The sequence below is a fragment of the Zonotrichia albicollis genome, chromosome 6 (genome assembly GCF_047830755.1).
Source record: "Zonotrichia albicollis isolate bZonAlb1 chromosome 6, bZonAlb1.hap1, whole genome shotgun sequence".
NCBI classification, from domain to species: domain Eukaryota; kingdom Metazoa; phylum Chordata; class Aves; order Passeriformes; family Passerellidae; genus Zonotrichia; species Zonotrichia albicollis.
In genome coordinates this window covers 30,138,927-30,152,732 of record NC_133824.1, presented here as the reverse complement: position 1 = coordinate 30,152,732, position 13,806 = coordinate 30,138,927, and the positions used below count along the sequence as shown (strand labels likewise).

The 13,806-nt window shown below is 39.5% G+C and overlaps 1 protein-coding gene across 1 annotated transcript in view; it reads right to left on the bottom strand.

Moving 5' to 3' along the window:
• Positions 1–13,806, bottom strand: part of SPTBN5 (spectrin beta, non-erythrocytic 5) — a 90,227-nt gene that overhangs the window by 40,739 nt on the left and 35,682 nt on the right. The window contains exons 32-33 of the mRNA XM_005480004.3: positions 10,203–10,406; positions 8,831–8,980 (exon numbers count right to left, since the gene is read on the bottom strand). Of these exons, the coding sequence (XP_005480061.2) occupies positions 8,831–8,980; positions 10,203–10,406 (354 nt within the window). The remainder of the gene's footprint in view (positions 1–8,830; positions 8,981–10,202; positions 10,407–13,806) is intronic.

Below are 13,806 nucleotides of genomic sequence, written 5' to 3'. Positions count from 1 at the left end.
AATAATAAATATAGTTATCAATTATCAAGAAAAAATTATGCTTTTCTGCAGGCTGACAGGAATTTATTCTTTTTCATTGGATGCAATTGCCCACAGACTTTCTCTTCAGTGATGAGACAACAGCAGGATAAAATCCCCAATTACAGGCTCTGATGGGACATGAGCAAGGACTACTCATAGATAAGGTTCACACTGAAGTGTCTGTGGCTGGACAGACTTTGGGAAATCAGCATGCTGTGAGTGATGGCATTTATCAGTAGTGTGTAATGCGCAATCCAATTTTTGAGCTCATGGAATCACAAGTATTTGGACAAGGATGAGAAATTCCAATCAATAACTTTGCCTGGGTAAAGTGCAATTAACAGAGATGGAAGAAGAATTCGAGATCAGTGATACAGTGTGAAAGAATCAAGAGGCAGGAATGAAACAGAATCAGTGAAACAACACAAATGCTAAACGTTTTGGAAAATGGCTAGTAAAGGACATGGGTAAATCTGTGCCTTTAAGCCACAGATGTGCACAGGAACAAAAACCATTTAGAGAGCTCACTCTTGCTTTGCAAAGCATCACAATCCTGTAGCAGTCTAACAGCGTGGATTTGCATAAGAGGTAAAAGATGTTCTTTGAAAGGTGCTCTAGAAAACCAGCCATGATGTTCATTCTCTGGACAACTGCTTAACCCCACAGAGCATCTTCTGTAGGAGAAGCTTCCTAAATTTGAACACATGTGCAGGGTAATCCACACCTACTTGCCAGGGTCTGACTGCACCAAAATGCCCTGGATGGACCCCTGCTCCCATCTGGGAACCTCTCTGAGGCTTAGCCCTGAACATAATGTATTTTGGTGTTTTAAACCTTGCTTTAAAAATACTGCAGCTTCTTGATACATTTTGTGGCTTATCTACCATTTCTGGTCAAAAAAGATTTATCTCCAAGACTTTTATTTTGTAGCTGTTAGCAGTGAAACTGATACCTGAAGCTATTAGTTTTCCTGCTTGTATACCTCTGATGGAAGAAAAAGGCAAGAAGCAGCTACTGGTGAAGATGGTTATTTTCCTTAGAGAGAGAAAACAGAGACATCTGAGAGCAGGGGTGTGGGGTGGTGACTCATAAGCAGCTGCCATCAGAGAGCTCAGTGCCTTGCTCCCACTGAAATCCACTGAGCACAAATGACACTTGGCATTCAAAGCTCAATTCCTTTGGATGTTACAGCACTGAGAAAAGGTCCTCCTGACTACTGAAAGCTTTGGACTAAGCCCCCAAGCAGAAGTCTGTGCAAATGCTCTTGGCAACCAAAGTTGTGACACTGAGTAGGAAAACTGGTGCTCAGAAAGAAAATTGCTGCAAAAGGGACGTGGCTGCATACATTGCAGGGTAGGGAATAGCAATGTGCTCAGAGGAGAGCAGCCCCTGTAGCACCAACAGTGCTGCTGCCTGGAGAGCTGCTGAGGCAAAAAATTTCCATTTGTATTTTACACAGAACTCTTACAACAGCCATTGCTATAATCAGAACCACAACGTTTCAAGCAATTGTTATACCAGTCTGAAAGCAGAATAAAAATTGGCTCCCATGCCACAGTGCTGGCCTGTCACCAGTAACATTTTGGCTCACTTTTAGACAGGTCTCCTAACTCCTGCTCTGAATGAGACACTTTGATTTCAAATACAAAACACTGCATAGCTCTCCTCAGGTAACATACTGAGGTCTCCCACAGAGTACAGCAGGTATAAACTTTCTTTCAAGTTTGTTTCTGTTAGGCATCATGGCCCATCACTGGGAATTTAATATTCAGACACAAAAAGCACAAAAGACTCAGCCACTCACTATAAAACAAATTTGTTTTTAAGTGAAGACTTCCAAAGATGCTTAAAACCACAAAATGGTTTTTGAGATTTCTGAGATTTTCTGGAATAAATTTTCAAGTTACTAACATTGTAAACCATGGAGCTTTCCTTGTTTCTGGAGCTTTTCCTTATTTCTGAGTTCATTGCATAGCTGCTGCATTTTTTGTACAAGTTAATGCAGAATTAAAAACAAAGTCCAATTAAGAAAAAAGTAATTTTAAATAAACCGATGCTATTTACATAGTATGTGACAGCATCTGCCAGCTCCAGCTTTTGGAGAAACACTGAATGAAACATTTCAGTCATTAACTACGTTCCAACTTGAAACTGGACTCCACAATTTCACATTTATATGCACTGGAAAATGACACAGCCCCAAAATAAATTTTTATTCCAAGAAGAGCAGCTTTTATTTCCCTAGAATAAAATATATTTTAGGTATTTGTGCAAATCCACTTCCTTCTTCTGCTTTTTCTCTTCCAAGTATAACAAGCTCCACAGATTTTGCCTCTCACTGCCTGTCATGGGCTTGCTGCTGAGATTGCTGGAAAACCACAGAAAATCATTCTGCTCTAACCATGTACTAGAAGTCTGAATTGTTATCAGTTTTAAAAACCTTCACTTAAAGCATGTAAGCAAGTCCAAACTATCTTCCGAGACAGAGAAGAATAAGGTGTGGTTTGACTTAATTCTGATAAAAGTAAATACTAAAAGTACTAATGAAAATAATCTGAAATTTGCTTCAGCAAATAAGTAACTGTTCTTGATACCATGACTATATAAGGTTCACAAAAATGTTTTACTATGCTTAATTTCAGTAAAAGTTGTAAGAAGGTATCATACTATTACAAGAGCAATAAAAGATACTAAAGTTGCTTATAAAAAGAAAACATACATTTTTTCTACCATGGTGACATCATTGGCATCTGTCCTCACCATTTATATGCAAAATTCTAATGTTGAGTGTATTTAAAATTTCTTTCCCTCCCCCTACTGCATGTTGTCTCCTGGGCATAAGAATATAGTTATCTGATATTGGAAATATATATGGGAAAACACAGAGATAAAACTGCTGTTTTTCTTATAACTGCCCTAGTTGTTTCCTCACACCTATTTCTTCCTTCTTCAAAATTTGCAGTATCGATCCCTACCCTCTAAGTATTAGGTGTTATACCAGAATCTTACACCCATACAACATCATCATTTAAATATTTACTTAGGAAACATTTGTCTGAAAGCAGGCTAAATTCCTCTGAAACTCCCCATAGTTTCACTGCTGGAAACTTTGGTGGGATATCCAAATTTGACGTGCTGTGGATATTAAATTATCTTTGTTTCTTTTCCCTCAGGAAAGGGTGGTACCTCTCCTTTTCTAAGAAGGGAAAAAAGTGATTTCTTGCTACATACTTAAATGCTTTGGTTTTTGAAAACAAGCCTTGCTTTAAAGTTACAAACCCAGGAATTAACCATTTAGAAATACAGCATAATTTGACAAGTAAGGAAATGAAAACAGTGAAGCAGAAAAGAACTAAGAAAAACTACACTGAGGATTTTTTCCCAGGTCCCAGAGTGACTACAGAATTACAGAATTGACTAGGTTGGAAAAGACCTTTGAGATCATCAAGTCCAACCTAGCAGAGAAGAAAACCAGCTCTTGGTTCTAAAATCTTGAGTCTTCATAGTGCTGAGCACTATGGCCCAATCATGCAAAGCCTGTAAGCAGTTGCATGCTGTGTTAACAACAGCACTCAAATGGTTAAAATGAAACTCTTGTTAAGTGCTCGATGAGAGCAGAGTCCTTGTCTTCACTCAGCTGGATCAATCTGTAGCTGCAGCCTTGGTGACAGCAGAACACACGTGGCTTTCTTGTCTTGCAAGTCATCTCTAAGGAGCTGGAACATGGCATGGATGCATACAAAAAGAAATTCATATGGCTTGGTTAAACACAACTTAGATCTTCTGTTTGCAAATGTTCCTAGAATGGAATGCAAATCTTCACCACTCTCCTCCCAGTTCCAAAGGATGCAATGTTGACAGCAATAGATGGAGACCCTGGGTGCGCTGTGTCTCTGTGAGTTGAAGCTGTGGTGGGAGCTGGAATTTTTGTCACAAGGTTGTCAGGACATACACTTTTTACAGTGCATGTTTCCTGGGAAGGCCTCAAACCAGATCTTGTCCAGGGGCTAGAAAGCAATCCTGAGCAGCAAACAGGGTTTACTGACAAAGAGAGGCCAGCCCGAATCTCCACAGGGTGAAAGGGTGGGCCAGCTCTATCTGAATCATGTGTTTTGATAAAGATTGTTGGATTTGGGCTTCTTCTAAATTCTCTTACCACCTGGATAGGCATAGCAGTCCAAGGAGTGGCAAGTATCAAGGTGATTTTGGAAACCTTGTGGTGAGCAGGTGTTAGACCATCACATGGAGTCTTCCTAAACTCTGGCCTAGATGAGGGGTAATTCTGAAAGACAATCAGCTCTGGACTTAAATCCTTGCTCACGATCTCATTCCTGCTAGCTGAATTTTCTCTTCCAGTCAGCACAGCTGGGGACAGCCATATATCTCTGGATAAAGTCTGCTGGGGAAGGCCACGATACTTGGAGGAAGTCACATGAAATCTTGTGATTTGCAGAGCTGGAGACCCACCTGAAGGGAAACCTTGTTTTGGTTTCTGGGATCGTGTTGAAAGACCAGAGGGAGTTTCAGGCACCTTCTCTAATTGTGGCATGAGCAGACTTGAATGAGCATGACTGCTTCCATGGGAACCTGCTCGAAAAGGCTTTATCATCAAGCTGCACGTTGAAATGTAAAGCTTCATTGAAGTGTGGAGGTCTGACATTTGGACATTGCACTGGCTACAGCAATGTTGTTGGCGTGGCAGTGAATCACAAGGTTCCAGGGATGACTGCAGATTTTTGGTGTGGAGCATAGAAGCAGATGGAAGAGCAGACAGATCAACATTTAGGCGTGATGTCCAGCTTGACGGAGCTTTGCAGGAAAGAACATCTGAAGGCAAAGACAGAGCAAGCTTCAAGGGATCACTGGTTCCAGGGGAAATACGATGAGCCCTTTTTTCTCTTTTTGAATATTGCTTGTAAGATGCAGATGTTGACTGAGTGCCAGACGTCTCATATCCATGGTCCCAAGGATCCTTGCAAGCACCGGAACATGTGGATGTCTCATCAGAAGGACTGACACAGGGACTAGTGCTCCCAAAGCCTTTCCTCTGGTCTGTGTGTGTCAGGATGACATCTAGCCTTGAGCAGTAAGACACGCTGCTAGGTGGTGAGATGGCATTTCCTGGAGCAAGCTTGGCAACTGATTGACCAGCGGGAGGATGCCAAGCTGGCACTGGCATCTTTTGAAAAGGCTTGTCCTGCACGGCAGATTCAAAAGCGGGAGGTGGGGTCGTTCTACAGGAAGAGAGCAGCACTTCCACAGTGGAGATGTAGGTTGCAGATGAAGGTTTGCAGCAATGGTCCCTGTATGACATTCTGAAGCTTAGTCCTAAATGATGCACAATTCAAATCCACAGAGCTTGCCTTCCCCCCTGCGCTTAAAACCAAGTCCTAATCCTTTTTCCTTTGGCACTGGAAATTTCCATTCTTCCTCTGAAGCAAAGGAATGGGAGATGAACAAACATTCTCCAAGAAGAAAAATGCGAACAAAAAAAATCCACATTCAAAATAAAAAATCTCAGCTCTTCTAAAACTGCTACCACCTCCTGTCATGTCTGCAAAGTAATATGAGTGTGGGATGGGCTGAAAGATAAATTACGGAGCATACGGCTCTGCTCCCTGAGTGTTCTGACAGTGAGACTGCAGACAGAGTAGGAGGGAGCCAAAAGTGCCTGCCAGAGACAGCCTGCAAACTCGCTGTTATTTCATCTGTGGAAAAAAAAAGCAGCTAACCTGAGCAGTGGATCTGCTGCTGTGAAAAGATCAGAACAGAGCAGAGAGTATTGGACACAGTTTCTGCTCAAAGTAAAAAAAAAACTTTTTCCTTCTTTCCCTTTTTCAGCTGTTAATTGTCTGCACTCTGCATGACAAGATCTCAGTTTGCAGCTCTTACAAGAGGCTCCTAGAGAAGTTCCATTTGATGGCACAACTGAATTAACAACAATAAAAAAATTAAAAATTGATTTTGCCTAATTTTCTTCACATGTATTCTATTTTCTTAGCACAGAACAATGGTAGATGATATTCTGCAGAAATCTTTTGAAGGCTTAAGTAACTTGGATGTAATATAAGATGCTGGCTTAAAGTCAAACTTGTAACAGTGGCACAGACAGCGAATGAAAGAGCAGTTCTTAGTAGTAATTCTTAGTTTAAAATACTCCTCTGTTACCTTCTTCTTTCGCCTGTTTCTTGCTTCTGGTCTATGACACATGAAGTACAGCCAAAATAGGATTGACAAGTTATGGCATGCTTTCTTACACAGATGTTTTGCAGACATAAAAAGTGAAATGCACATAACAGCCTTAACTCAAACACAAAAGTCAGAAGAAACAAAAAGGGTGGAGAGATTGCTTCTATTTGTTTGCCTGATAGGAATCCTTTTTGAATGCGTGTTTGCTTTTGTTCTTTCTGAAAGCAGCAAATGACTAAATTCCTATTGGGAAAATGGTTTGAAATTCTTCAGCTGATGTCCTGGCTGAGTTCTTTTTTAAAAACATGTTTGAAAAAAAACTGCTTTCCTAGCATCCTGCTTGTCTGTATCACTATGCAGACACATTTTAACTCTATACAGTAGTAACAGAGTTCAATCCAAAAGAAATAGATTTCTCTTCCAAGAGTTCTTCAACTGCAGAAAAGTGAAATACAAGTAGTGACTAAGGAACATCATTCCGCTGTCAAATTGTTTATTCTGATCTACATGGCAGATGGCAGCAGCTGCAAAAGACAGCTTGACTGTAAAGTGTGGTCTGTGTGAAGAGCTGTTGCAAGAGACAGCCAAGCATCCTCACTTTACTGTTCCACCTTCTGGATGCTTAGTGTCAGTGCGAAAAACTGAGCACCAGGCTCCTTTGAAGTTCACAGAGAGGATACTGTGGGAAAAAGATTCTGATAACAGAACTGCTCTTCATGGTCCTCAAGGTCACAGTCTTCATTCTCAGGCTTTGTTTGGCTGAAGAAACTTCTGGTTTCTGATTCCACCAGGAGAGTTTACCTAGCTTCTGATGAACACCAGCCCTCTTGTGGCAGTCTACGTCACAACCTATGGCAATGGCAAATTCATCCAAACAAAGAAATAATGTGAAGTGCCACTGACCTGTAGAGAAAGTGCTGGGGCCATACCAGAAATGCCAGGTGCATTATCCTTTCATATCGTTTCATGTATGAGTAATACAGACTTTTGCAACCAGGAGTCACAACTGAGGCTCAAAAAATCACCTATTCACAGTAGCTTCCCACACATTTACCCCTGCATTACACAGAGCAAAGCAGGTGCTGTAGTGATAGTGCCTCCGTGTATTGGCTGATATCCGTTTAATGAAAAGAGAAAAAAATACAGTGGCCAAATTTTTGTAGTGTTTACATTTTCCCTGATAAGCTCCCATACAGGAGCTTAACAATGAAGTATCACTGCTTGGTAGGGAATTGAGGTAGATATAATGCAAACCATGTCATTTGCTATATAAGCAACAAATAGTGGGCAGAATTATGTAATATTTTACACCGAGGTGAAACTTTCTGCTTCACGCTACAAAATCCAGAATGTAGGTCACATTTTTTAAAAGGACCAATTATAAAGAATTATATAGACATGCATTTACTTCAAGGAAGGAGTAGCAGAAATCTCCAGGCCCATGTGCTACAAAGGGTGAAGTATCATTGCATGGCACAGCTCAAAGTCAGTTTCCAAAAGGATTTAGTGACAGTAGTTAGTGCCAGTGGAAAGCACTGGTGGAAAATCGAGCTCAGTGCAAAATAAGAGCCATTATATTTTGCTTTCAGTGGTCTTGGAGAATTAAGAATTATTTTTCCTTAATGAAAAATGACCCAGAGGTGCAACCTCCTCCAGCATTGCACCAATCCTTCAGTTTGGCAACCTGCAGCCCATTGATGTAGTTTGTATGCCAAGTCTCAGCACAATTGCAGCAATCTATCAATTAATGAATTTTCAGAGTGACTGCACTCAGTTTTGTAATAGCAAATGCCAGATCTCAAAATGGAACCTTTTGAAATAGTTACACAAATCAAAGAAAGTGCAAGGAAGACAAAACATAATTCAAGAATGCTGAAAAAAAATCTATTTCAAGAGCTGCAAAATGCTGATAAAAAGAACGTCCTTCTGTCTCTTTGCACTGATTATATCTGCCCTCTTTTTTTCATGAGGAGGCCTTTTTCACTAGTTTGGTTTTCTCAACTGCATCAAACAGAAGATAATGCTCCTTTCATTGTTGTTCTACATACTCCTATCAATGCCCTTGCAGAACTGAGAAGTTAATTCACTTCCTGTATTATCTCACACTGCTGACATCCATTTCCCTCCAGCTGCATTTTTCCAGCATAACTCTCAGCCTGAGGTGAGAATTCCAGCAACACCTGCAAAGTAAAATCCCTTCAAACGCTCTTTACAATTTCCTTTCTCTTTGAATCCTACCAAGTTTGTCAGTGGTTAAGCAGCTGGCAAGCTGAGATCTGTTTGTAAAGTGGACTAATATTGGACTCTTGTCTCCCTCTTCTGTTGTGATGCTCACATGTTCCCTCTTAGGTATATTTGCAGTGAATTATCTTTCAGGTAAGGATCATCTGCTTGTTTCTGTTCCACACCTCAGCCCCATGAGAAAGGAAGGCTTCTTGCACATTGCTGCAGTCTCCAAGTGATACCACAACACAAACAATACCAATAAAAGAGACTGTCTTTTCTGTACACAGGCACAGGGATTTCAAGCTGTAGGTGAACACTAGTGGCACTTTTAGTCTGAAAGAGTTTACATGCTTGAAGGTTTCAGCTGCTTATTTCAAGTTTATAATTAACTCACCTCCTGTGAGTTCAGGAGCATGTCAAGGTGATCCCAATCCTTGTAGAACATTTGTTCTTGGTGTGTTTTTTCCAGCCACTCCTTCTTCTGTCTCCATGCATTGTATACATTTTTCTTCTCTTCCAACAAGGCCTGTAGCTTCTGCTGAATCTGAAAAAAAATTCCAATTAAAAACTTGTGTTGGTCTTTATATCCCATGATCCTGGTAAGTTGACAGAAGAGAGGATTAAGTGGAGTGGTGGATAATGCCTTTAAATGGCACAAATTTATTAAACAGAAAAAAACCCCCAAACAGCTAGAACAAGTTCTAGCACTTCTGTTTGGGCACAGAGATAATCAAAGGTGCCTCATTTCTGCAATGGAGAAGTGCTTCTTAGAGCATATATAACCAAAAGCAAAGAAAGGTAACTGTTTCTCAAGTGTGACTTCTAGCATCAGATCCTAATTTTTCATTATCTTTAAGCATTAAGAGTGCTGTTTTAGCACTTCAAACTTTTATATTTTAGATATTAAAATAAAAATTATCAACATAGCATAATTTTCTAGTCAGTGAATTCATGCCACAAGGCTAGACTTTATTCAGCTTTCAAACACTTCCATGAATTATTTTTTTCCTGCCTTTTTCTACAGGCAAAGGACTTCAACGTCGGCAAGATTTCTAGCTACCATAGTCATACAGAGCAATATCCAGCAAATTTTCAGGAAATAGCTTGTGAGATGGGAGAGTAACTTGCATAAACTCCGCATTTTTGTGAAGGTATTCAAGAGACATGTAAATGAATTATCAGGGGAGAAATGAGCTGGTAGGTACTGGAAAAGAAATAAATGCTGTGAGAATCTTAGAAGCGATTTGTCTTGAGTCAACTGACATTTTGATTTAAATCTTTCCAGGGAGTGTATTTTACTAGTGTATTTTCTAGTGTAATGTTTTTCTACAGAAAATGTTTCAATCAATCTTTAAATTCTCTCATATATTTGAGTGTTTTCATTCTTTGGTTGACAGGATTTTGTCCAGACTGTCCTGGTGTGGGTATACCCCTGTAATACAAAATGTAGCACTTGTTTGAAAATCCAGTTTGGGAAGTTTGTAGAGTTGACTCTGTGGCTCAGAACATGGTGAAATTCTTGAAGAAGTCCAGATTTGCTGCAGGGGGCCTTTAGGAAATGCCTCTACACATCTGCTGCTGGAGTTAGAAATGAAGCAGATGTTTTTATGCCCAAGATAGGTCACATACTGAGGCAAATGTAGGTCATGCACAGGGACCAGTGAGTATGTGACTTGTATCTCACAGTGTGATAAAATACAGAATCCTGGTTACCTTGGGATGCAGTGCTGAACATGCATGACTGAGCTCAGAGGAGTTTCAATTACCTCTTTTGATGGCATTTCCTCATCTTGCAAGAGGGACTGTCCTAGCTGTACAACGTGACTGTACTTCTCCTCTCGTGCCTCGATCTCTGCCAGCAGCTGCTGATGCTGGGTGAGTCTCAGGCTGCTGGTAGATATGTCCCGAATAGACTCCTTGGCTCTCATTTCCCTTATGATTTCTGCTGTCCATAAGAAATAGTCCCACACCTGGAACCCCAGAAAATATGAAAAATCAGGTTCGGGCTCAAACTTAGGTTAGCAGGTAGGAAAATCTAAGGCTGACTCTTCAACTTTAAGTGAATAATAGGTAATAAAATAATAGATAAATAAAATATTTCATTAGTGCTTGCAGTATTTCTATGAGTTTTATAACGATGGACAATACGACTACAGGAATTCCTATATACTGTGTTACATGATTTATAGTATCATAATCAAACTGTCATATCATATCAGTGGCAGCATGATATCATTTATTGCCCTTTTATCCATCTTTATTAAAGTATTTTCTGATGTTATTCCCTCATAAAGGATAAACCTATGTTTATATGGTCATTGTTAGGTCATCTTACATTTCTGTGAAAACTTTTGCTTATACAATTCTATTGGAAAATTAGATTATGCACATATTCTAAAATGAGAGTGAGAATTTCCAGGAAAAAAACAAATGCACTCTAATAGAACTGGGAAAAGGGTAAATCACAGGTCAGAAGAAATTGCATAAGCATATTATGTATGTAGAACTATAGGACTGAGATTCGGAGGAACAAGTATGCCATGCTAGCTTACTTTCAAAATCTGATGAACCAATAAATATATTTGCAATAACTCAAAATGTGTGAACCAATTATGAGCATGAAGATGCTAAAACAAATCCCTGAGGTTTATTTTTTAAATTGTGATTGAAGAAAACTGTACAAGTAAAAATAATTTGTTGTTCTCTGTATGTCTTTTTCTCCATTTGACTCTATACTTCAACAGTCTCTTACTTTAGGCATCTTATTTGAATCTGCAGGAGGAGTTTTGCTCTTATGTCAGTAGGTAAAAACTAGGACTGTGAGGGATATACAGGGGATTATCTATGGTGAATAAAGTTGGTTATAGTTTAGCTATGTCTGGATTAGTTTATTCAATTTTTAGGTAGTAAATGGTCTTTCAGGTTTATAAAATTTATTTTAAAGTACTATTATTTATAGGAAGTGCTGAAGAAAAATTCTCTTTTATTGCAGAAAACTAAATTTTTTGTTTATCTTTTGAATGGTTGCTGGCTTTTCACTGAAGGAAAGTATGTAATGGAAATAGATTCTTGGCTGCTCCATTCTACCCATAGATTTCTGTTCCTATAATGAAAACCTTGTAAAGACATCCAGGAAAAAAAATTCAGAAAAGCACCACAAAATTGAAACTGGCCAATCTGGGGTCTTGACTTTTGCCTTTAAAGCCAAGATACTGCTTTTTTGAACACAGTGAACAGTGCTACTAAATGACTCTTTAAAAAGACTGTGGTCCTTTTAAAGGGGCCCATGGTAGTGCACACTTGTTGGCATAATTTCCATTTGTAGAACTAATTCCTTCACACAGCTGGATGTCACTGTAGACACTGACATTGCACTTGGCACTGCAAATGTCTAAAACTCCCTGAGATTTTTGAGCTAAGCATTAGGAAAAAATCCATAAGCCTCAGGATATATAATGCAATGGAACAAGTCAAGCGCCAATAAGAGGTTACTGGACTACCACTGCCAGCAATATTTAAGGATAGAGTAGGCATCAGTCTGCAGGAAACTCCGAAGCAGAGCCTGACTCTGATTGTGCAGATCCTAGCACAAACTTCACAGTAAGGGCCTCAGAACATTCAGAAATACTTGGAGTCTGTGTCTACACTCATCTTCCTTGACAAAGTTCCGTGGAAGATCTGAAGCCCTCTGCTGTGCTGTGGGTTGTCAGTTAGGTTCAGCTCTGCTACTTCATCACATTAAAATTGTACTTGCTGGGGTGTAAGGAGATACACTAGATGATGGTGCAAAATTCTCATTTTATAGAAATTGATTTTTTTGTTTGTTTGTTTCACTTTATCTGTGGATGATTTTTAAAAGAAAAGGCCCTGTGGACGGCAAATGAACAATATAATGGAAAAAGTACTCTGAGCAGCTATGACTAACATTAAATTTGTGCACCTCTTGGCACAGCTGAAAGAGGAAAGGCAAAGTTGCCTCTTTGCCTTCAGTAGTTTGGGCAATATTCTGCAGCAAAGCTGCTCTAACCTACTGAAGAATTTCTGAAATTTTTACAGTTATATAGCCATGGCTGCATAATCCTGCCTTGTCCCATCTGGGCAGCAAGACAGGCTTACCAAATTGCAGAACCAGCTCTTCACTTTTTCAGGAATAACTGTCACATAAGGAGGTGAAAATTGAGAGGATTGGGAATACTTTTTGCCATCAGCCTGACATCAGAGACAGAGGGAGTTGCCTGAGGCATAGTCCCATCCAGACACATCACTGAGAATATGGTAACATGGCTTTGTCATTTTGTTTAATGATGTCAAGAGTCATGAAGATCAAAGGACACACTGGCAGAGCAAGACATGAGCTATAGATTTGTCATTCAGACCACAGGCTGCATCACACATTTCAGACAAAATTCAAACCAAAGGAGTTTTGCATCATTCCAACAATAAAAATTAGACTAACACTCCCACAGGATGGGGACAGCTTAACATTTTTTATCTGAAGTAAAAAACTAAATCTATGATGTAAGCAAGGACTAAATCAATAAAGAAGTGAACTCTGAGTGACTACATTTTAATGGTCAAATCCACCAAGATCCACCTCCTGATGAAAATGCCTCCAGGCTGAAGACTTCAAGAATCCAATATATATGATAGAAAAATACATTCTAAAATTGTACATTCTACATTGCCTTAGTCTTTCTATGAGTCCTAGATACTGTTAGAAAGACAGTGGGCAAATGAACTTTTCACCTACATCAGTAGAATCACACTAATTTTCCCCATCAACAGTTCTGCACATGATAATGGAACTTGTAGCTGTTGAAAAACAAACCAAACCCTCGAAGCCCCCAAATTGCCATAAACATCCTTTATCTCTAACTATATAACATTTCTTTGTATAAAATATGACAGGTAATGGTAATTTAAACACTTAGACTTAAAGTGGATTAATTGAATATGCAGATGCTTCTCATGATAAAAAAATCAACCATGTACACTCTGTTGTGGTCTTGATCCCAGATCACAGCCCTAACACAAACTTGCAGCAAGTTTTTTCCAGGTGAACATAATCTGGACACTCTCTGCTTCCCACTAAAAATGGAAGCAGAACGTGAACTACCAGAAGTATCTTGAATTGACACAATAGTTACACTTGGAACAGTTGAAGAATAAGAAAATGTAAATGCATTCTTGAAATCTACATTAGCAACTCCTTTCCTGATATAAGGGGGTATCTTGCTGGTTTAGCACCTGCAGTTTTTGCAGCAATAATCTACTGATCTGCAGTGGTGTAGCTCAAGTGCCTTCACTGAGACTACTGACATTTGCAGAGTACTCCATGGCAAATCACAGCTCAGTGACCTGCTGAGTTCT